Here is a 23353-nt window from a genome sequence, read left to right on the forward strand (position 1 = left end):
TTCATATTATTGGCTCATTTTGGATAGAGAACTTAAACTTGATATTTTTAAGAGTTATTTTAGTTTTCTACTGCTTTTCTCTATTAATCTGTCTTATACTATTCACACTTACAAAGACTTGTTATTTTTAAGCATTAAAATTCACAATATTCAAAAGTATGTTTTGGTACATGGTTAAAACTCTATTTTTAAAATGACTGCTCAAAGATCATTAGCTTAAATGATACATCTAGCAATTTTTTGAGAAAATTGAAGATTCTTTTGCAAAATGTTGCAGTAAGAATAAAGTTACCATGTTTGTTCTAGAGAATAAGTTTTTAATAGGAAATGTTTGACACACAGTGTTTTTAAAACTTCATTTTACATTAATAATGCATTTATTTTAGAAAAATCCAAAAATACAAATAAGAGGAAAATAAATAGAAGCCATTTCAATTTCAGAGATTGCCTAGTATTAAAAGATAAACTGAGGCACATTAAAATTTTTAAGCAAAACTTGATTCAGATTGGGTGGCACCAAACTAAGTGGTTAGGAGCACTCCACCTGCAGGAGCTATGGGAAAGTCTTTTATAGAGAAGAGGCAGAAGCAAAGCGAGGAAATTATCTGATTGGCTATTGCCTAAGCAGTTGCATTATTTGGGAAAGCCAAGTTGGCCATTTGTAATTGGTTGTTCTTAGGTTTTGATTTCTTAACCTTGAGGCATTACAGACTTAGGTTCTGGTTTGCTTACGGAGGCTGCTAATGTATTAGGATAACCTCAGTCTAATAGCTGCCTTGTTTAATTACCACTAGTTAACATTTTAGAGTACATTTCTGATTTTTTTTGAACAAATGAGTACAGAAACAAATATGTCTTTAATTAAAAAAAAATTGGATCTTATCTGTAGTGTATATAGCCTGTTCATTTCACATAGCAGTGTATCTTCTTTTTAGAACCTACAAAATTAGCTGTGCCTCTTTTTTCTGGCCTAAGCTCTTATTAAAAAAATTTTTTTTCAATGCAATGAGAAAAAAGCTTCAGTATAATAAGAATTAGAGACCAGTCAAATAGATATTTCCTGTTCCTACATTCTCTGTCTAAAACAATGCTAGTCTTGTTTTCACCCTTTCTATGAAAGTAGGCTTGTTTTCAAGTTTCAAGCAGCCCTGGACTTCCCAGCCATTAGGGGTCTCCTAACTAGCCCAGCTCATTTTCCCTAGGGGCAAATGCAGAGAGTCCACTGTGTGCTTTTAGATGACAGTTGGATAGAGGAAAGCAGGAAGTTGTAAAGAATACCCCTTTTGTTATCAGTCGGGATGGGCTAGTTTATGCTGCAGTAACAAATATCAGAGTATTTCTAATTCATGCAGTATTTTATCATGTCCCACATGCTCTCACTCTGGGATCCATGGTGACCAAGCTGCCAGTATTTGGAAAATCATCCGATTTTAGGTCACAGAGAAAAGAGTTTTCATGGATTAATTTATTTGCTTTTCAAAGTATCACACATGATAGTTTTGCCAACTATTTTACCACTACAAACATGGGCCGCTAACTTCCTAGCCTCTAATGCAATTGTTTCCGTGTGGCCTGCTGCCCACCTCCTAAGTCAGTGTCTTTTCCTTTATTGTGATTGTGAATCAGTTTCTCATTACAAACCTTTAAGTACTAATTTCTGTGTCAGTCATATAGGCTGATCCTTGTAGTCACCCTGAAGTAGTGGGACAGCACCCCCTACCCAAATTGGTTTGGACGAGACTGAAGATACTACACGTACACCAAGAGGATATGATCTAAAAAGGTTTATCACTCACTTAATAAACTTTTTGGGGAAGAACAAGGAACAGCGACTATCTTGGGGTTTTACATGATTAGGGGGTGGGGCTTGGACGAGGGTTTCTGTGTGCAGGACAGGTTTTGCGTAGTTTGAATTTCCTGCCAGTGCAGAGGAAGGAGCACCTGGACTTTCTTATCAACTTGCCCAAATGTGGGCAGAAGAGGAAGGGGAGCAGTGGGGCTTGAAAGCTGTCCACTGTCAGACATCAAAAATGGAGTCAGACTTTTTTTACAGCTAAGTTATGCTGTGGTAATAACACCTAAAATATGAGTAACCTAGTTTATTACTTATACTACATGGCCATTGTGGGTTTGCTGAGAAGGTCTGTTTATTTGCTCATCTGTGTTACCTGTCCATTTCCTGAACACGGTGGCTTTAATTGGGCAGCCCCAGGTTGTTGCCACTATTGCAACATAGCCTCAAATCCCAGGGCAAAGATGAGAGAGCTGAAGATTTACGAAGAGCTTGGTTTGGAGGATATATGACATTGACAGCTATGAATGTGCTCTGTCCACCCCTTCCTACATACCCCCTACCCCATCCTTCAGATGATCAGGGTAAGAGAGATCTGATTGGAGGCCTCAGTGTCTTTCCTACCCTTTAGACTAGGAGAATGAAGAATTAAGAACAGAGTGATTTCCTCTAGCCCAGTCCCTCTTAAGGACTTTGACAGCCTATCCTTAAACCATAGGACATAAAGTGAGGACTCTTTTTCATTTCACCAACTGAAGAAGTCTAACCATTAAGAAGAGTATCTCAGCAACCAGGCCTAAGTATTAGTGAGCCAGCAGAAAGAGAATGCTATCTCAGCAAGAGAGATGAAGAACATCAGAATATGCTCTGTGAGGGGGAAAAAAGCTACTGGAGGAGATAGATGAACATTTGAAATTTAAAAATAAAAAGTACTTAATGAGATGCAGTTTGAAAAGGTCTTCCTGGGGCTTAAAAATGTGTTTTCAAACCATAGAGTTTAAAAGGAGATGATAATCACAGTTGAGGCTTGAATTACAGATATAAAAGAGAAATGCAGGAAATAATCTCAAGGCACATAACTGAAAGCTAAGACATAGAAGACGTGAAGAAAAAGATAAGAGAATTTGAAGTATTTAACATGTATTATAAAAGTATTTTGTGACTCTTATCCAATTGGAGGAAATGAAAGTAGGGAATAATCAGAGCATTTTAGTAGGAAAACAAGGCATCTCAGTGGTAGGAAGACTTAATATTTTACAAATAATAATAAAATCATATTTGATTAAAAGCAAGGAGAATTGTCATTAATAAAAATAATAAATAGTAGAATCTCTGATTTAAAAGAGGGAGAAATAATATAAATAAAATTTGATCAAACCAACCAACTTTAGGGGGGAAAAGGAAATAATTTAAAAATAGATGTATTATTCAGTACACTAAGTGTGAATTGAGTGAAACAGTCCATTAAAAGGACAGAGATGATGGGTTTAAAAAGGTACACCTTATACAGGAAAGAAGATAAATTCTAGAGTATTTCCCTTTATTAACCACTTTTCATAAACCTATTACCTACCAAAAGTGATCATTGAATTTCTTTTTAGTATCCTTGTGACATATGAATTTTAACATAATTGATTTGTTTTAATCCACTACAGATGTTGTTCTTTTTGATGTTCAAATTGCCCCATCTTTGGCCAGTGGGACCCCCTTCAGGTTGTCTTCTGAGTTCTTTTGACATGACCCTTCCCCCACCTTCCTCCATGGACTTGGATAGCTGCTTTGTGTTTTGGTACAACTAGATGTTCCAGATTTATTTTGTTTATTTCCTGCTCAAAACATGTTATCAGTCATTCCTTCCAGGAACCCTGATTCCTTTTAGTGGGAAATGGTACAGAGAAACCAAGGTCTGGAGGTGCTCATAATTATGAGGCTGATCACTGTTTCTTGGCCTTTTGTGTGAACAGAGTATCTTATATATATTTTTCCCCAGCCTTCACATCTGTCCTCTCTCCAAGTTTCCTTTAAGTGGATGATGATATATAGAAATGACAGTCTCAGCACCAAGCATGCTTATTGGTATAGGGGTGATATTACTCCTGGTTCTCAGTGAATCAAGCTGGGAAATAGATGTACGTACACACACACACACACACACACACACACACACACACACACACACAGTCTGAGCACACACACACAGATTCGTGCGTATTTCTATATCTTCATATATATTAAAAATCTTTGTGAGTTCTAATACCTCAGTCTGGTGCAACACTATAGATTTACTCTAGCCTCCTCCTTTTCCATATCTGCAGTTTGCTTCTTTGACAGTGAGAGATTATTCTGATTATTGTCATTCCTATTATTCCTGTTAATATTGATGCATTTACTTAGTTTGCTTAATCTTTCCTTTCTATATCCAAACTCCTGGCTGGGTCATTCAAACGCTGAGCCCCAGACATGCTCAGCTTTACCCTCCCCTGCCAGGACTAGTCAAAAGCTTGGCCCCCTTTCTACTGAGCAAGTTGTTAGAAAGTCAATCCTGATTTTTAAAATTGCAATAAATAATTTTTTTCTAACTTAGGTGATTTGAAAAAGAAGTTGGTGGAATTTCTAGAAGAGGAAAAAAAAATCAAATTTCAATGGATAGGTTTAAACATAGATTGGACCTATCTGAGTAAATGGAAAGATAGAACACGTTGTCCATAATGCAATGTAAAAAGACAAGAAAGATTGAAAGTATGAAAGATAGTTTACAGGTCAGGAAAGATAGAATGAGAAATTTCTAATGAAGAAGAAAAAGAAAGAATGAAGCATAATCTGAGTATCTAATGGATACCCTAATGGATATCTAATAGAATTTTCTAGAATTAATGGACGATACCAGTCCACAGATAAAAGAATCACAAGCAGAATAAGTAAGTCCACATATAGACTAATGATAGTAAAATTGAATAGCAGAGAAAGAGCTCTTAAAATCATCCAGAAATAATAGACATATTACCTTTACAAGAGCAGTGGTAGGACTGGAAACTGATTTCTCAACAGCAACCACAGAAGTTAGAAGATAATATGGTGAAGAAAATAACTGCTAAACCGTAATTCTAAAATTAGCAAAAATATCTTTCAAGAATATGAATGAAATAAAAACATTGTTAGAGAAACAAGTAATGAGAAAATTTGCAACCAGCAAGCCTTTGGACTAAAGGAAATTCTCAAGAGGGTACTTTTCACAGAAGGAAATCTATTATATAAGAAGGAGTGAGTTGAAGAGGGAAGAAGAGCAAAGAAAGAAGTAAATTTATGAGTAAGGATAAAAGATCATTGACTGTTAAAGTACTTAAGAGTTTAAAATGAAAAAAAATTGTAGACTTAAAATACAAGTCAACAATAATATATAAACCAGTAGTATTGTCAGGTCTTATAGTGAGCATCTGTGACTCTATAATAAGCAGGCTTTAAAAAGGATTTCTGTACTGGAGAACGTCATTCTAAGTGAAGTAAGCCAGAAAGAGAAAGAAAAATACCATATGAGATCGCTCATATGCGGAATCTAAAAAAAAAAAAAAGATAACTACAAAACAGAAACAGACTCATAGACATAGGATACAAACTTGTAGTTACCAGTGAGACGGGGGGTTGGAAGGGACAGACTGGCATTTCAAAATGTAGAATAGATAAACAAGATTGTACTGTGTAGCACAGGGAAATATATACAGGATCTTGTGGTGGCTCACAGCAAAAGAGAATGTGACAATGAATGTATGTATGTTCATGTATAACTGAAAAATTGTGTTCTACACTGGAATTCGAACCAACATTGTAAAATGACTATAGCTCAATAAAAAAAAAAAGTTTAAAAAAATAAAATAAAATAAAAAATAAAAAGAATTTCTGTACAATCAACCCAAAATATAGAGTAACAAGTAAAAGAGCTTTCTAATTTTCAGTCAGACTTGAATATTTTGAATTTTCAGATTTGAGACATTCATATTCAGTATGAGTATAAAATACATTGTGTACCAAAATAGAATTACTCTTACCTATTACTTCGAATTACTATGCCCTTGTTGCTTTCCATTGATCAACAATTAACAATTGTCTTCATTATTATTAGTATAGTATGCTATATACGTTCCCTTTCTGTTTTGTCTTAAAAAATGTATCAAAATTTTGATGGGCTAACAGTATACTCTTAATTCCTTTCAAGGTTATTTTCAAAATTGTCATACTTTGGAATTTTCTTTTGTAATATAATATTCAAGAAGACAGTAGCTTGTGCAGGGATTGTGCTCTTTAACAGCAGAAGCTGTTCAACTGAATCAATCTCAAGATAGTATTAACCAGGTAACTGTAGAACTGATTATTTCCTTAGTGGGCACTTTCTTCATGTTAGTGACATTATCAAGTGAAAGTTTAGATTTATATAACATTTCAGCTATCTTGTTGGAGAATAATTATAGCAAAATTTAATATATTTTTAGATTTAATGAAGTTCTGTTAAATATATTTTGAGAGGATATATTTCTGAAGGTGGGTTTTTTTTTTTAGTGTTTGTGTACCTTTCCAGAATTTTTCTGGGTATATCCAAGTGTGTGTATGTGTGTAATTTTTTTTTTCCATACCTCAGTGGGACTATATTACAGATATTGTTCTGTCTCACTCATTTGTTCTTTAATAACCTAGCTATATTTCTGAGGAATCTGTAGATTTCTCTCATTTTTAGATGTATGATAATTAATAGTGTAGATTCACCATTTTACTTTGGTATTTTTCTTTGCTCTTACCAACAGAGTTTCATTGATCTTCCTTATACATACATCTGACTCCACCGTCTTTTATTAACTCACATGCTGATTTTTTCCTGCCTCCAACTTTAAGTCCATTCTTTATTTTCCTGTAGAACTGTGGAAATAACGTATACAATGTGATCTCATTTGTGTGTATTAGATACATATACACATGCATATAACAAATATGTGCATAACAAGTTTTCTGGAAGGATATATAAGATACAATTAACTGTGATTATCTTTGGTTAAAGGGACCTAATAACAGACACAGAGGATTGTAGACACTACTATTGTTTATATATAAGTTTCTGTATGGCTTATATTGCAATTTAGAGGTTGTGGTCTAAGTCCAGAAGAAGCTGTGTGGTTGAGTAGATAGAGCATATATATGTTTTTAAAAAGCGGAAATATCTTGTTAATGTGGTATTTGCTACTTTTTAAACACTTAAATAAAAGGAGAGTAAAAATTCATTGAATTCTTATTTTAGGTGAACATTAAAGCAGTTTATTTAGTAGATGAGTTGTATTATTAGAATACTGGTACCCTTTTATTTCCATCAAAATCTGTTTTAAGTAAAGTTTATAAAACAAAATATGGAAATATGTCAGCCATATACATTAAAACTAAGCTAAAAACGGAGCTTTTATCATCCTCTTTCTCTTAAGTCTGACAAAAATTCTTCTCAACTCTTGAAAATGAGTTTTTCTATCACTAGATATGTTCATCTTCTAAGTTTCCTCTCCTCATGTGGCATTCCTTACTTTTGGACACCATAACCTTGATAATATTGGAGTAGCTTCCCAATTAACAATTCTCATACCCATTCTATTTATCTCCTTAACTTTCTACATAATGTGTAGCACCTCCTCACTGAGAATACAGTCTTTAGGCATTAATCTTAATCATAAGTGAGATTATGTTTAAGGATTTAGCTCACAGGCCCTTCACTTGTATTTTCTGTCTCCTTTTGGATCTCAATTTGCTTTCATAGAAATTATTTTTACTTTGAGGACAAATTTACATCCTGGTTCTTACCTCTTAAATTGATACACAGTCTTAGAATTTCTTGCGTATGACCCACATTTGTAGGCTGCTCATACGTTGCTACCTCTAAACTTGGTAAATGTTTCTATAATACAGAAACTATGGTATCCACCAATCTAGTGCTTGTGTTCTGAGATACTTGGAAAGACAGTAGTACAGTATATATAGGGATGAACCCATAAGAAAGCCTGAGAAGGGGGGGGGGTGATGGAGTTGCTCTACTTTTATCAGCATTAGGAATCATATTTTCTCGTGAGAGTTTGTTTTAAAAAGAAGAGAGGAAATTCCACTGCTAGAACAGAAGTTTTAGTGAATTTCTATCCCCTGGCCATGGCCTCTCTTTCTGAACACTTTTTCTGCATATAGTACCTATTAGCTATTATAAGGATTTTATTTTATCACCTAGTTGCCTTTTTGACCTTTAATTGAATTTTCTTAGATTATGACTAAAAATTAATTTGCTGCATTAATTTCATTTATTATTGTTAACAGAAGAAAGCAAAGAATTGGACTTGGATCACTCAGATTTAGGTTTGAGTCATTGGTTTGCCACATATTAGCTTATGTGTTTTTAGTAAGCTGGTTTATTCTCTCAGCTGTAACAGGTTAATGTGATAATTAAATTAGATATTTAAATACAGCAACAAAATAGAGTTTTAATAAATGGTATCTAGTGACAGAAAGGATAATAATAGAACTGATGATTTTTAGTACTAGTTTTTAAAATACTTGTGGCTTGTGGTTTTGTTTTGTTTGTTAGGGAAAAATTCTGTAATTCTTCAAAATTGGTATGTGAAGTGTCCATCTTTCCAAAATGAAACATTAGTAAATAATGATAGGATATTTTAAAAATCATGAGTATATTTGCATGAAATTTTAAAGAGGAATTACAATTGAATAGTATAATTAGATATCTAATCAAAAAAAGTTTTTGTTTAAAGCCTATTGGGTACTGTGCTACGTAATTTACATGAATTATTTAATTCTTGTGATAACTCTATAAGATGCCTATACTATTTCTGTTTTATAGACAAGGTAACAGAGATCAAGTAACTAACTACTGAAGGGCATACAGCTTGTAAGTGGTAGAGTCAGTATTTATACCTATCTCATTTCAGAGTCTCCATTCCTAATGCCACCACATTATTATTTTTTTAATTATACCACAGTGTGCTGTTCTTTGGCGCCCAATTCAGCTTTGAAATGGTAATTTTTGATCAAGTAAATACCTTATGACAAAACACCTGCGTTATAGTTTTCTTCTCAGTGGAAGAAGTTATTTTTAGTCAATGCAGGATATATTTGATGATAAAAAATCTGAGTAATTAGATACATAGAGAAGGCTTTGGGGTAAAAGCATAATTAAAGTATCATAAAAAGAAAATTTTACTTCATTTTAAATCTAGAGCTTGTAGTAATGCCACATAGCTTCATTAAGTACCTTGAGCACAAGACAACTTAATATTGACTAGGAATCTGGTATAAAAGACCCTATAGGGAATTTTTTGCCTCTTGAACTTGATACTATAATAATGGTAGCTAATGTTTATTGATTATTTTCTTTATTTTGGGAATTTCTGTGGTTGACCTTACTTCTTTCAGCAATCTGTGAAGGAGGTACTACTATTATCTCTGTTTTACAGCTTGTTAAACTAGGATTTAAAGAGGGTTTGTATAATTTGCCTAAGGCTTCACAGTAGTGACAGAAGTATATTATGAACCTTCACTGCAAATTACTTTTATTTTACAGCTCATAAAATAGACACAGCAATATTTGAAACAAAAATTACTGGAATCATTAATGTTCTTATAGTGAATTCTCTTTATGGATGTATATTGTATTTTCCTTTAGGTACACAATATTCTTGCAGAAATGGTGATGGGGGGAATGGTATTGGAGACCAACATGAATGAGATTGTTACACAAATTGATGCACAGAATAAACTGGAGAAGTCCGAGGTAAGAATGGAAAATGCCCTAGTTAATGAAGGTAGTAAGCATGATCATAAATTGTGCATGATTTGTAGCTTTCACTGTTTGTCCTTCAGTATCACCCTTTAGGTACAGCTGGTATGCTTATTCAGCTTTTTAAAAAAAATGGAATATACACATTTTAATATGTTAAATGTTCTATGACCACTATCCACCAGAGAATTTTGTGTATTCTTTTAGCCACAGTTGTAATTGCCTTGGGTCAATAAATAAAATTCCAAGTTCTTATTGCTTAAAAAAAATTATTTACTTGAATAATGAAATTGATATTTATTATTAAACCTTAGTAATTATCAAGGAAGTCTTAGAACTGATTTTTGTAAATATGTAAATTTAGTATTATAAAAACTATTTCTGAAAAAGCAAAGAAGAAATGGAATTCTCATGAGAAAGACATGTTATAATAGGTGCTTAGCAAGCCTGAGTGCACATTGAAAAAAGAAATTCAACGCATTAATCTTTTAATTCTGGATCCTTCCCAAAGGTCATTGACAAGTTAGCTAAAGCATATATTTTACACAGTAGTACATGTATTCATGGCTTTTATTGTGGAGAGAAAAATTAATTAGTTATACACAGCTAACTTTGTGCTGTTAGATTTAGTGAATGAGGACTAATCAGCATGGCAGCATTGTATAAAACTCTACTTTAGAATTTTATGACTCTTCTCTCAATTACTAGGCTGAATATTAATTAACAGATGCTGTAGCTGAGCCACTCAAGTTAAGATTATTTTGGTTGTTTCTTATTACTACGGTAGAAATTTAGATAGATGAATAGTCTCAATATCTCATTTAACACTATACTTGTTTGAAGATACTCTTACCTTTGGATATTTATAGTCATAACTCGGTTTAGACAACTAATTTTATTTATAATTATTAGTATAGGTATCTGGTTGATTTAAAGTAAATATTTCTATAGGAGCAGCAAGTTATTAAAACTATGCTAGCATTAATTTAAAACAGGTGAGTTCCGAAGAATTTTTATCTTGTTAGTACTTTAAAGGATCAGTTTAACAGAGTGCTGTGCTCACTGGAATTTAATGAAACACAGGATGGTGGATAAATCTAAGATCTGAGGGACAGAAACAGTTGAAGCTTTATAGAAAGACATTTTCCCATGTTCTATTTTAAATTAAAATAGTCCTGCATTTCTCCTTATCTCAATTTATCATCCCTGTTGGTTTGGAAAGGAGAGGCCTGTCATGGTGAAGAGCTTAAAATCATGACTCCTTTAAATAGCTGTATATATTTTGTGTATTCTACAGCCAATTTTTTAAATACTGGTTTTTGAAAAGGGAACGCAAACTAGACTAATAGAGAAAATTTTGTTTCAGGGTGAAGGAAAGGGCTCAGATTATTTATTTAGTAGAGTTGGCTTACAATATGTTGTTCAGTATGGTAAAATATTTACTATAAACTCTAAGCGATAGTTTTAAAGTCTTAAAATGATAACTTGAATTTTATGTAATCTGTTAAACCTTACGTTACAAAACTGTATGGATATAGATTTTAAAGGCCAAGAGACAAACAGTGATAAAATCCATTAATAATTAACCTAAAGTGAGTGGATATATGGTAATTTGTGAATTCTGTGTAATCATCTGTAAAAATGTATCAACCTCTGGTCTGGAATTTTCACATTTCCAGGTATTTAACTTCTTTCCATTGGTGATTCCACTCTTTTTTCCCTCTTTAGTTTGTTGTATGTAATATTGACAGAAGTCATGAAGGACTTACAATAATTACATAATATTTGCTTTTTGATTGTCTGGTAAAACTTTGTTAATGAGGCAGTTTTTCTTATCTATAAAGAGCAGTAAAATACAGAACTTACACTTTCAACAGAAATAGTTATAAGAATACTATAACTTAAAAGAAGTCCTTTCACCCAAACTACGCTGTTTAAAATGGTTTTGAATACTGGTGAATACTCTGTTCTTCATCCACTGATCATCTTTTAACATGTATAGTCAATTGTTATTTGCTACCAAATTAGTTTTTTTTTTCTCTTTTACAAAAAAGTATGTTTTAAATCTGATGGAGACAAACACAATTATTATATGTTTATCAAGTGTTTCTCTATATGTGATGTCTGCTAATATTTTACTTATAAAACAGAAATTTGAGTCAAAATAAAGCCATTTTGTTGTGATCATACATACTTTAAGAAATTGTGTTGAAAATAATGTGTAATTTTTCAGTAATTTTCATATATTTTAAGTATGTTTGGAAAGTTTCCAGCTTTATTCTAGGCACATTGAATTGTCAAAAGTTTTAATATGAGTTCCATTTCCATGTTAAACTTATATTTACCAAATATAATGACTGCAGAAGAATCCAAAGTTATTTGAGAGCAAAATATAAGCTTTTATCAATCTTACTCTTATTAAATTTTAGTTAATATGTATTATGTAAGCAAAAACTTACTGAGAAAATCTTAATTAAAATCCAGAATACCGTAATGGATGAAGACCTGTTTATCATATTTTAAAAATTAAGTAATATTTAGAATATCATTTATCTTTTTAAAAGCCTGCATGTAATTAAACTACAGTTTTTAAAATAAAGCATGGATCTATCGAGGTGCCTTTATCAGAAATCAAACAGATTATTTTGTCATTAAAAGTAGTATATTTCCAGTAATAGTCGGAAGTGAACCAGTTTAATTCCCAATACCTAGACAAATAGAAGCAAAGATCACCCAGATCTTTAAAGAGAGGAAAAGCAAAGATATACTCTGAATATATTTTTATCTATCCTGCTTTGATAGATAAATGGTTTACTATAACATTGGAATCTTGGGAAAAGAGGGTTTTAGCTGGGATGTTGGTGGGATTTGGGGAAGGTGTCAGAGGCACTCAGGAGTCTGCCTAAGGATAAAAGGACTCCCTGGGGGTGGAGGTAGAGGGGTGGGGTTGGGGAGATTTATTAGCTTTTATATATTTCATGTGATTTTCAAGATGAATAAATGGGTCTGAATTTAGTCACTACTTTTTAAAAGTCAGTCCTCTTTTTTTCCGAACATCCTGATCTTTCTAGCTCTTTCCATTCTTCTCTCTTACAGACCTTTATCTTTCAATCTCCCAGACAGGACAGGTAGACAAGGTATTGCTGACTTTGAGACAAATGTACTTTAACAAAGGGAAAGCAAAATGATGTCAAAGGCAATTAATTGTTTAGGCCAGACTCAAAAATTCTTTGTGTTAATGAACCCATATAGTCCCTGTAGCCTATTTTCCATTCTAGTTTCTCCTTGTAGTTTATTCATCTTTTATTGGACTTAGTGTATTTTACTAGTATATCATTGATGTCATGTTTGTTCTGTTTTGTCTGCCTGCATTGTAAAAGGAAAGTTTAAATTTTTTGTTTTTTTTTTAAACATTGTCATTTAACTGACAAATTGCATTTGTTGAAATGACAGTTTACTTTGTATATAAATTAGTGTTTATTTTGAGCATTATATGGCAGAACCAATATTAATTTAACTCTCTTAGGTATTTGTTTCCCATCTTTCTAAATTAGGATTTAACATTAAAATTGCCTGCTGGGTTTTGGAAGCTGTGAATTTAAAAACCAAAAGCTGAGCCTTTAGAGATTTGCATGCAAAGTGGGAAGCACTGAAGGCTTAGAATAATAACTGTTAAATAGTCCTCCTCCCCTCTCCCCCTGCCTCCTCATAATAGTTTTCAGTTCCAAAGTCTTAACAGGATTGCTTTTACAGTTTTGACTAACAGTTGCATATTAAAAGTAGCCAAGGAGAAAAGTAAGATCAGAAATCTTACTAAAATTAAATTAAATGCTCTAAAACATGGAATTAAATGTATTGACCAAAATAAAATGGATTTCCACTGTAGCAACCTTCTGACATCCAAACATGTCATAATAAGACTCAATAAGATATTACAAACCTTGAAAATTTTTACAAAGTATATTGGCAAAAATTAGAAATGCTTTTAAAAGATTCCTAACCTTACTAAATTTTCTCTGATATTTCCTGTGCATTTTTCATACCAGAAGCTAACTGTGTGAATTACTTTTTGAATATTTCCATGTAGATGTTGATGAACAACTTTTTTGTACAAAGCCATTTCAGGAAAAATGAAAAAGTTTATATACCTCTATTTAAAAATTTCAAAATGAAAATACTTGATTGAGTCCCATGGAGGAAAAAAAATCTATAAACTTAAGAAGTTAGATTAACCATTTTACTAATTAGAAAAATGCCTCTGAGGATTTGGCTTTGCTTTTTAGACACTAAATTATTACTTTCTGGATGTGTTTAAGAAGCAGTAACATACAGGTGGCTTTACAGGTCCTTATCCTGAGATTGTGGCTTGTGTATCATGAAGCTGGGAATACCACTTTTGGTGCCTACGTCCTTATTACTTTATCCCTGGAGGAGAAAATACGTAATGGTCTCATTTACTCTGTTGATTCCAATCACTGCCAATTTCTATGTTCTAGTCTTTAATTTATGTTAAATTGCTGTCTTCTAGCAAAGAACCATCAACCACTTGGGTCTTTTAACTTCCATCACTTGAACTAGTAATTTGCTTTTTTTTTTTTTTTAATCAAGTATCCAATTTTAAAAAATAGAGAACAAGAAAAGTGTCCCTGAGATACAAATGTTGAAAAGTCATCTTGTGAGTTGGTTCTGCCCCTCTGCCTTGACATGCAGTTAGTCTTTTCTTCAAAATTATAGTGAGGACCCTTGAGGTCACTTGTAATGGTCAAAATGAATTACATTAAATCCATAAATGGCATCAGTCTGCTATATTTATTTCACACAGGCAAATCCTATACTAGAAATTAAAACTGTAATTTAAGGTTATATAAAAATGTCTAATATTAAAAGGTTTAAAATGTTTAAAATAGTCTGATTTTGATAAAAATTTTTCATAAAATGCCATGGTTCTTGCTCACTAAAGCACTGTCTTGTCATAAGCATTTCTAATGTGTTTATAATTGCAGTATTAATGCACTGCCTTCAAAGCAAAGAGCAAGATTGTTCCCAGCTTAAAAGTTAGTCTGCCTTGAATTCAGAAATTAAAATATTGATTTTTTCTGTCTTGCTCAAAACATTCTTTCAAAACCTGCCATTATTTTGTTAACGATTTTGAGTCTGAAACCATTTAATACTGTGTTTATTAATGTTGATGTTCTTTCACTTTACTGTTAGGTCAAAATTATGAATGTGCATATAGCAACTTCCAGCAGGAAGGGTGGGTAAAGGTTTTAGTATGTACAAATTATTCCAACTACCGTCTTATTATGCTATATTTCAAGCTTGAAAAAGCATTTTAAGATGGTAGAATGGTATTTTGTGTGTTAGAGGAAATAAATATCTAGGTTCTTTCCTTTTCCCTTCAAGAAAGCTAATTGCTTGATGCATGAGGAAAAGGGAGCCTTCAGATTCTTTGAAATATATTTTAGTAATGCTGCTTTTTCAGTTTTGCTTGCACATATTTTGTTTATTTTTGGGTCTGGCAATTTAAAAACAAAATAAAAAACAAATCATATCCATCCATTATTATCTTTGTGATTCAAGTGCTTGAAATTTCTGAGAGTATGTCTGTATAAGTCTTCTATCTGTTTGGCCTCATTTTGGTATACTTGCAGACTTCATTTTGTTTTCTTTCTCTTAATTCTGTTAATTTATTTAATCTCATGGGAGAGAAAACATGATCATTCTTTTATATACTGTACTTCATTTGTCCACCAGATTCATACTCTTAACTGCTTTGGATTCATGTATTTGTTTTTGTTAGTGGAGTTGCTGTGGTTTACCTGCCATGGTGGTGCTTGAGTATAACAGCATAGATGGAAACAAGTTATTTCTCCAGTAGGCTTTCATTCTTTTTATTTCTGTTTTATGTCAACTGTGTGATCTTAAATCTATAAGAACTATGTTGTATTGTCAGAAATATCTTATTTTTACATTTTAAATTATACGTACTACTAACAAATTAGGTAAACTTAATTTCTGGAAATTGTAGTGTTCAAAAAAATTGTGGTAGTAGAAGCTATCTTGTTTGGATTATATCTTAGTGAAAAAAAAAAAACTAACATGAAAATTACTTTATATTTTGTGTTGGGAAACTGATTTCCTAATGGCAAATTACTTCTTTTACATATTATTCTTTAATAAAAATATTTCAGACTTCACTTTCATGAAAGTCTGAAAATGGAATGTGTTTTATAGAAGCTCTGGTGTTAATGACCTAAGTAATGTGAAGTCTTTTTTTTTTTAAGCCCTGAGTTTTTGTATATAAACATTGACGGCTCACTTAAGCATTTACTTACTGGTCAACAGTCTTTCACTTGTTTTTCTTTACATTTTACATTCTACAGAATTTGATGTCTTAAAATGTTAGGTTAATTAAAACTTAACTGAAGTGCACCTTACAATTTTTTAATTTACTGTCATTTAAATTCGTGACATACTACCCAAAAGTATTCAACATGCTTGAGAAATAATTTGATTCTCTTAATTCATTTGCGTGTTCTAAATAGTTACCATCCTTTGCATGTCTATGGCTTGCTGCTTATGTTTAGAGGAATTGTAGTTTGTCGTATTTAGAACTTCTTTTGGTTTTACATAATAAGAATTTGGCATATATATGCTATTTAAATCAATTGTTATATTGACTTTATGTATTCTCATTAGCAGCCAACAGTCAACACCATCTGTGGTCACAAAGAAACTACTTAATCTAACAAAATTTAACAGGATGCATTTTTATTCTTTAGTTTAGCTGCTCACATGGTACAGAGTATTACGGAAAAGAAGGCTTCTTGACAGTGACATTTAACACTAAAAAAACCCGTATTTTACTATTTGTAAATGTAAACCACAGCATCCTGTAAAACAGACACACACACACACACACACACACACACACACACACACACACACACACACACACACACACACACACACACACACACACACACACACACACACACACACACACACACACACCCCCCTTACCTTTTCTCTCTTTTTTTGTCAATACTAAAATCCTCTAATAATCCATGCCTTTTAAAATATTTATAAATATCTTATCAATACTTTAGTATAGTCTACTCATATTTTGTACCCTGTATGGAAATTCCAAAGAAAAAAGAGTGGCAATTTGATTTTTTTAATTAGAAAAATTAGAAAATCTTTTTACCTGGAAAAATTATATTAGTTCCAGGTTGTCTTTAATTTTGTAAAATTTTTGTTCTCTTGGCAAACAGCATACTTCCTAGTAAAAGGAAGAGAGCCTACAAGATGGTAAAGCTCTTTGAATCAGATTCTTCTCTGATTCTAAACCATTTTAAATGTTGGTAGCTAAACACTGAACTTGAAGAGATCAAGTTAAAGACCCTTTTGAATATGATTCATGCTACCCTAAATAATATTCATCCATATCTCCAACATCTTTTGTGGGTATAACAAAATCTCCATTGCTTCAGGTAGGTATAAATGTAGAGGTCAGTCAGATTTTTAGTTATACATCAAAAACCACTAACCTCCATTAAAGTATAAAAAATGAATTCTCCAGCCCTATTCAGTCATTTTGGGTATGGAGTTTTTCATCCATATCACCCTTATCATTGCCTGTGTGGACTGTATCTATTATTAATACTATTTTACTCATTTTTCTATTATTTCCAATTCTGACTTGATAATCCATGGCTTTTATTTCATTGCTTAACAATGTTTGTATCCTTTATTCAGCAAATAGTTTACACTGGCCTATTTTGTATCATTCAAGATTTTTCTCAGGTAACAGCTTTATTATTATTATTGTTTTAATTAACAAAAGAGGTAGGATTACATAAGGAAAAAAAACCCCCTGAAATTACAAAAAGGGACTTTAAAACTGATCTTTCTAATTACATGGACATTGTCTCATATATGTAATCTAAGCAAAATGGAAGATTTTTGTTAGTTAATTGCTTTTGTGCAAGATGATGTATGCACTGAATTCAGACGTGTTCGTTGGCTTTACTGTATTATATAACCTGAATAAAAAGTGATGAAATCTAACGGGTATATAAATTAACCCTTAAAAATACGAAGATTGTTGACGTAGCTATTTGAAAAAAGTGATATGTATGCATTTTTCTTTTATTTTTAAGGCAATTTCCTCTCAAAATTATTTCACAAATTATAAATTTTCCTACTGACATGAAAGCCAAATATTGTACACTAATGCTACTGGAAATTTGAAACTTTATTTATTTATATATGCTACCTTTCGCATTTATCCTGTTCTTTCTCTAAATTTGCATACTGTGAACGGAACATATGTTGAATCTACTTTGTATGGCAACATATTTTAATCATTATATTTTTCTAATGCATTGAGGGGTTGAATTGATCCTCTTCTAGCAGTTTCATTTTTAGGCAGAACCATTCTCTTTGGATTGAGGCTTCACTTTGAAAGCCTGATTTTATTTTTTTAATTTTCTAGAACTTTTCTAGAAAAGCTTAAAAGAGCCTCCACAATTTAAAAAACAATTTTAATAAACTATTGTTTTGAAATTTTTTGAGGGTTTAGCCCTAAGAAATTAAACAAACATGATTTATTACTTTCATTTTTTATTTCACAGCATGTACTGATATTAAGTGACATTTTAAAAGCAAAAACACCCAAAAATCTATGACGATTGTTGCAAGAGATGTCTGATAAGGAAGCTAATGTAAAATATGCTTCATGTTTATATCATAAGTCAGTTAAATAAAGATGTAGGTGAAGATGGGCTTTGTCACTTGAATATTGTGTGTGATGTCAATGTAGTACAGGTTAATTTGTATTTTAATCTTTACATTGTTATCATTGCATGTATTCACTGTATTTTTTTAATGTGTCAACTGTTTTCTCTTTATAGATTAGTATTTCAAAGTAACCATTCCATACCAATTCCAACTACCATCTGGTCTCTAAGCTTGTTATATGAAAATCTTTTATCATTGTCCTCCATTTTTAGTGTTTTTTAATGAGCTACACCTGAGTTGTACATTTTCTTTTTCTTTTATTTGCTTCTGTATACAGGCTGGCTTAGCGGGAGCTCCAGCCCGTGCTGTATCAGCTGTAAAGAATATGAATCTTCCTGAGATCCCAAGAAATATTAACATTGGTGACATCAGTATAAAAGTGCCAAACCTGCCCTCTTTTAAATAAAAAATTTAAAAGGCCACTCCCAGGTAAAATCCAGGGGGAAAAGTCATCTAAGTTTACCATGCAGTTGTTTACCAAAAATAGAGGAGGAGAGTCTTAACTTTTGCTCTTGGATTTAAGTCAAGGTACTGTATAGAAGTTACGTAAAATCAGTATGGAAGTTCAATGTTGCTTTTCTTGCTCAGTGATTTTGAAGAAATTGAGTAGCTCCAGTGTGATTTTTTATTTTCCTTCCCTTTCTATAAACTGCATTTCTGTGGCCACCTAAGGCATGCGTCTATGTATTGGCTACTACAGTATTTTGAAAAGTGTTTGGGACATTTCTTTAAATTATGTACAATCCAAAATGTTGGTGTTCTGTATGAATCACAAGTGCAGCATTCCTTAATTCTTTCTGTTATTTGTCATAATTGTTATTTATAGAACCAAGTATGTATTGCATGAAAACATTATGACCTTTTTCTCTTAGTTTAAATAAACTCCAAGGTAACTGGACTTCTAAAGCACCTTTCTGTTTGCCTGATATCTACTTTAGCAATAATTTTTTTTACGATTCTCTGACTCAACAAACTAAATAAAAGTATATTTTATCACTGTTAAGCAGCTGTTAATGTTGATTTATTTAACTTATACTTACGTTTTTAATATTCAAAAATCATTAAATTATTCAAAAGCTCAACTGTTTCGCAAGTCAGGAGTCGTGTATCCCATAGCGTATTGTGTAAGGGAGATCTGGAGTGGGAGGTGACAAATACTTTTTTAAAATCTGTATTGAGTAATTGTGAAATCTATTTATACACACAGGTTTAAGTTTTGTACCTGATCCCTTCTTGCTGAGATGATGAACAGTAACTTTACAGCAAATACTTAGTTGCCGTTGCATACAAAACCCTTTGGTTCACAAACCCCACTTGATTGTTCCATCCCAAAGTCAAAGCTAAACTGTTTTCTTAAGTTCTAATACCCTTTGCTTTTGGGGAGAAATTCTGGGAAATTTCAGTTTTGGTTTGGTTTGGATGTACCCAAATTAGGGAAACCTCTGGGCCAAATCCTAATTTAACTTCAAGAAATAATCAAGAGGGTTTCATCTCTTACTATATTCTAGTAAGAAAAAGAAAACTCTCAATGACCAGTAAATATGTAGAGATGCTTAATATCACTAGTAGCCAGGGAATGCAAGTTTAAAGGACAATAAGATTTTATTTTCACCTGTTATAATAGTAAAAATTAGAAGAGGAACAACATCCAGTGCTAGAGAGGATGTGAGGAATGAGAACTGTCACACATTGCTGATGGGAATGTACTTTAACCATAACTTAAAAAAAAAAAAAGAATATGCCAAGTTCTGTGAAAAATTTTTAAAGTTAAAAATTGACCTACATACCATGTAACCCACTTTGGGGACTCTATATTCTCTTAGCATTCCTTGATATCTTTATATGCAAAAGTATTTATTTCACCAATTTTTAAAGCAAAAAAATAATAAACTGGCGATATCGTACATGCTCATCAGTAAGGAAATGGTTGAATAAATTGTAACTACCACACTGTTTGTAATAGCAAAAGACTTAAATGACTCAGATGTCTGTTAGAAGGAGATTGGTTGAAAAGCTCAATTAACATCCACATTATGGAGTCCTATGAAGCCACCAGAATAAGAAATGTCTCTCTATATTGCCACAACTTGACCCCTAGAGTATATTGTTATGTGAAAAAGCCAAGATAGAAAAAAGTATGTATGTGGTATATGTATTAGTCAAGTTCTCCAAAACCAGTAGTGTGTGTGTGTGTGTGTGTGTGTAAAATGAGATAAACATTTAAATTGGTAGACTGAGTAAAGTAGATTGCCCTCCTTAATTTGGGTGGGCCTCATCCAATCAGTTGGAGGCCTGCATAGAATAAAAAGGCTGACCCTCATCCAAGTAAGAAAGAATCCCTCCTGCCTGACTGCCTTCAAACTGAGATTTTGGCTTTTTCCTGCCTTTGGACTCCCAACTGAAACATGGGCTTATCTTGGGTCTCAAGCCTGCCAGCTCTCAGCCTGGAACTGCACCATCAGCTCTCCCGGTCTCCTGGTTCTCAGGCTGTCACATTCAAACTGGAACTCTACCTTAGGCTCTCCTGGGTCTCCCATCTTACCAACTCTCCCTGAAAACCTTGGGACTTATCAGCCTCCATAATCACATGGTCTAATGCCTTATAATAAATCTCTTTAAATAAAATAAAACCATAGTGTTAGTGATTTTTTTTAAATCAAATAAGAGATTTATTATAAAACTCAGAGTCTGAAGGCAGGAAAAGTTGATTTCCCAGCTTAAAGGCAGTCAGGCAGGAAGAATCCTCTCTTACTTGTGTGAGGGTCAGCCCTTTTATTTTAGTCAGGCCTTCAGTTGATTGGGTGAGGCCCACTCACATTAGGGAGAGCAGTCTGCTTTACTCAGTTTACCAATTTGAAGGTTAATCTCAACCAAAAATGCCCGCACAGAAACACCCAGAATGTTTGATCAAATATCTAGTACCCCCATTGCCAGTGAAATTGACACATAAAATCAACCATCACAGTTGTGTGTGTGTTTGTGTTGTTTATACTTGTAAATGAAAGGATAAGCCATATGTGTGTGTGTGTGTGTGTGTGTATGTATGGTGAGAAGGAGGAAATAGGGCACAACTGTGGGGATAGAAGTTAGACTTTTTGAAACATACCTTGTTTTGAAACCATGTAAATATTTTTCATAATTAGTAATCAAAATTAAATTTTTAAAAAGTGATGCCTAAAAATTAAAAGCAAAGCAAATAAATTGAACTGTGCGATGAGCTGGTGGCATAATCACCCAAAGGGGAAATATTTCATATGACTTTAAAACTCTAGTCTATACACCACTAAAGACAAAAAAACCTGCCCTGTCCCCCCTCAAGAAAAAAATTAGATTGTTTTCTGTAATCCTGGTATTGGTGATGATTTTAAATTCTGAGGCTGTGCACGTGGATTGTGGGGTAAAGCAAAGGAGAAAGTGCCTTGGTGCCTGTAGTGGATGCTCCGGTGTACATCCTTTAGGACTGAAGCACTCATTTCCTCCTCTGCTAGCGGTGTTGGTGGCTGAGAACATTCAGCCAAGTTGCTCTCTGAGACTTGCCACCAGCTGAAGGCAGCTACTTCACCTGAAGTCATGACTCTTCAAAGACCTTCTGCATCCAAGTTATAAAAGCCCAGCCCCCTGGGCTAAGGCAGGACAACTTGGAAAGGCCATCCCACCTCCAGTGCTACCCATGGGATCAGCTGAGGCCTTTGTTCTGACTGCATTGCAATTTAATTCTTTTCTTCTGCCTCATCCTATTTCCTTCAGACTTTAGGTTTTGATCCCAATGGCATATCACAGTGATTGGCTTGCATCCAAGCCTCTGTCTCAGTCTGTTTTTTAGGGAAGCCCACCTAAGTTATAGCCAAGAATGGTCTGAGGAAGCAGTTTCTAAAATGAGATTTGGGAGCTGGATCACCCACTGGCGGGCTGGCATCAGAACAGCCTATTACTGGTGGCAGGTGGAGTGTGGTTCACCGTTGGCAAGCCAGAGCAGTGTAATTGTTGAAACTTTGTCACTGGTGGTGAGCTGGGAATGCCTTCGTAGGGAAAATGTCTCAGGCATTTGAGAAATTCAAGAGAATTAGTAATTATGAAGAGTATGGAATTGAATGACTGTTCTTGCGGGTAATCAATAAATTAGAGAAATGCTGAGGGTGATTAATCACCAATTAAAGGCTATGTATGAAGGCCAGAGGGCCTCCTTGACAGCATATTTAAAAGCTTTCATCTTCTGCAGGGGGAGGACAAAAAAAGCTGAGGATCAGGCCCAGGACTTAACTGTACAATTGGCAAAGTTCAAGAGAAGATTGGATTACAGCCTCATCATGTCTGTTCAGCCAAGGTCAGGGACAAAAAATTTGGATACAGACCCACAGAAATAGTACACTTCTTCCCATTAAGCTACTCCTCATTCCCATATTCCCCCTTGCTTGAAGAGGATGCAGAAGCTTCTGTCTTGCAGAGTAACATTCACCCTCCATCGGATTTGCCTCACCTGCTCTGATCACCAAGCCAGTAATTAGGGTTGAGATAGAACATAATTGGGCCAGGAAAGTGCTGGGCCTGCCAAAGCTGTTGCAGAACCTTGCCAAAATATACCTGAAGGAGCCAAGAGAACATATATGGGCCTGGATCCTGAGGGTTCTGGTTTAAGGGGGAAGGAGCATAAAGTTGGATGAGGGAGAGTTTATTTTGTATCTAAGCACTTCAGTGATAAAAAATTTAACATTCTGGCAGGGACCTGGGGAGACGGTGCTGAAACACTCCTAGGGTAGTTTCTGGAAGCTTGGAGAAAGGCTGAGCCACTTAGCTTGGCCCAGCTAAGTGAAGTATAACAGAATCTCCAAGCAGGCAAGGGGAAGAAGAGATTAAAAACCACAGAGAAGTGAGCTGAAGTGAATATACTGTGTAAGGCAAGACAGCGCAAGATTCCTCCATTTAGCAAAGCAATAAGGAGTATGCTGTTTCTAGGG

At 33.6% G+C, this 23353-nt stretch overlaps 1 protein-coding gene across 2 annotated transcripts in view; it reads left to right on the top strand.

The window, feature by feature from the left end:
- The window catches only part of AP3S1 (adaptor related protein complex 3 subunit sigma 1), a 56309-nt gene extending 36908 nt beyond the window's left edge, over positions 1 to 19401 (top strand). Inside the window, exons 5-6 of one of the 2 annotated variants that reach the window (XM_031448852.2) lie at positions 9483 to 9590; positions 18676 to 19401. In XM_031448852.2, the coding sequence (XP_031304712.1) occupies positions 9483 to 9590; positions 18676 to 18804 (237 nt within the window). In that variant the 3' untranslated portion in view covers positions 18805 to 19401. Of the gene's footprint in view, positions 1 to 9482; positions 9591 to 12692; positions 12832 to 18675 lie in introns of those variants that run through there. The other variant, XM_031448854.2, reaches the window with a different exon arrangement.
- The last annotated feature ends 3952 nt before the right edge of the window (positions 19402 to 23353 follow it).

The sequence above is a fragment of the Camelus dromedarius genome, chromosome 3, assembly GCF_036321535.1.
Source record: "Camelus dromedarius isolate mCamDro1 chromosome 3, mCamDro1.pat, whole genome shotgun sequence".
NCBI classification, from domain to species: domain Eukaryota; kingdom Metazoa; phylum Chordata; class Mammalia; order Artiodactyla; family Camelidae; genus Camelus; species Camelus dromedarius.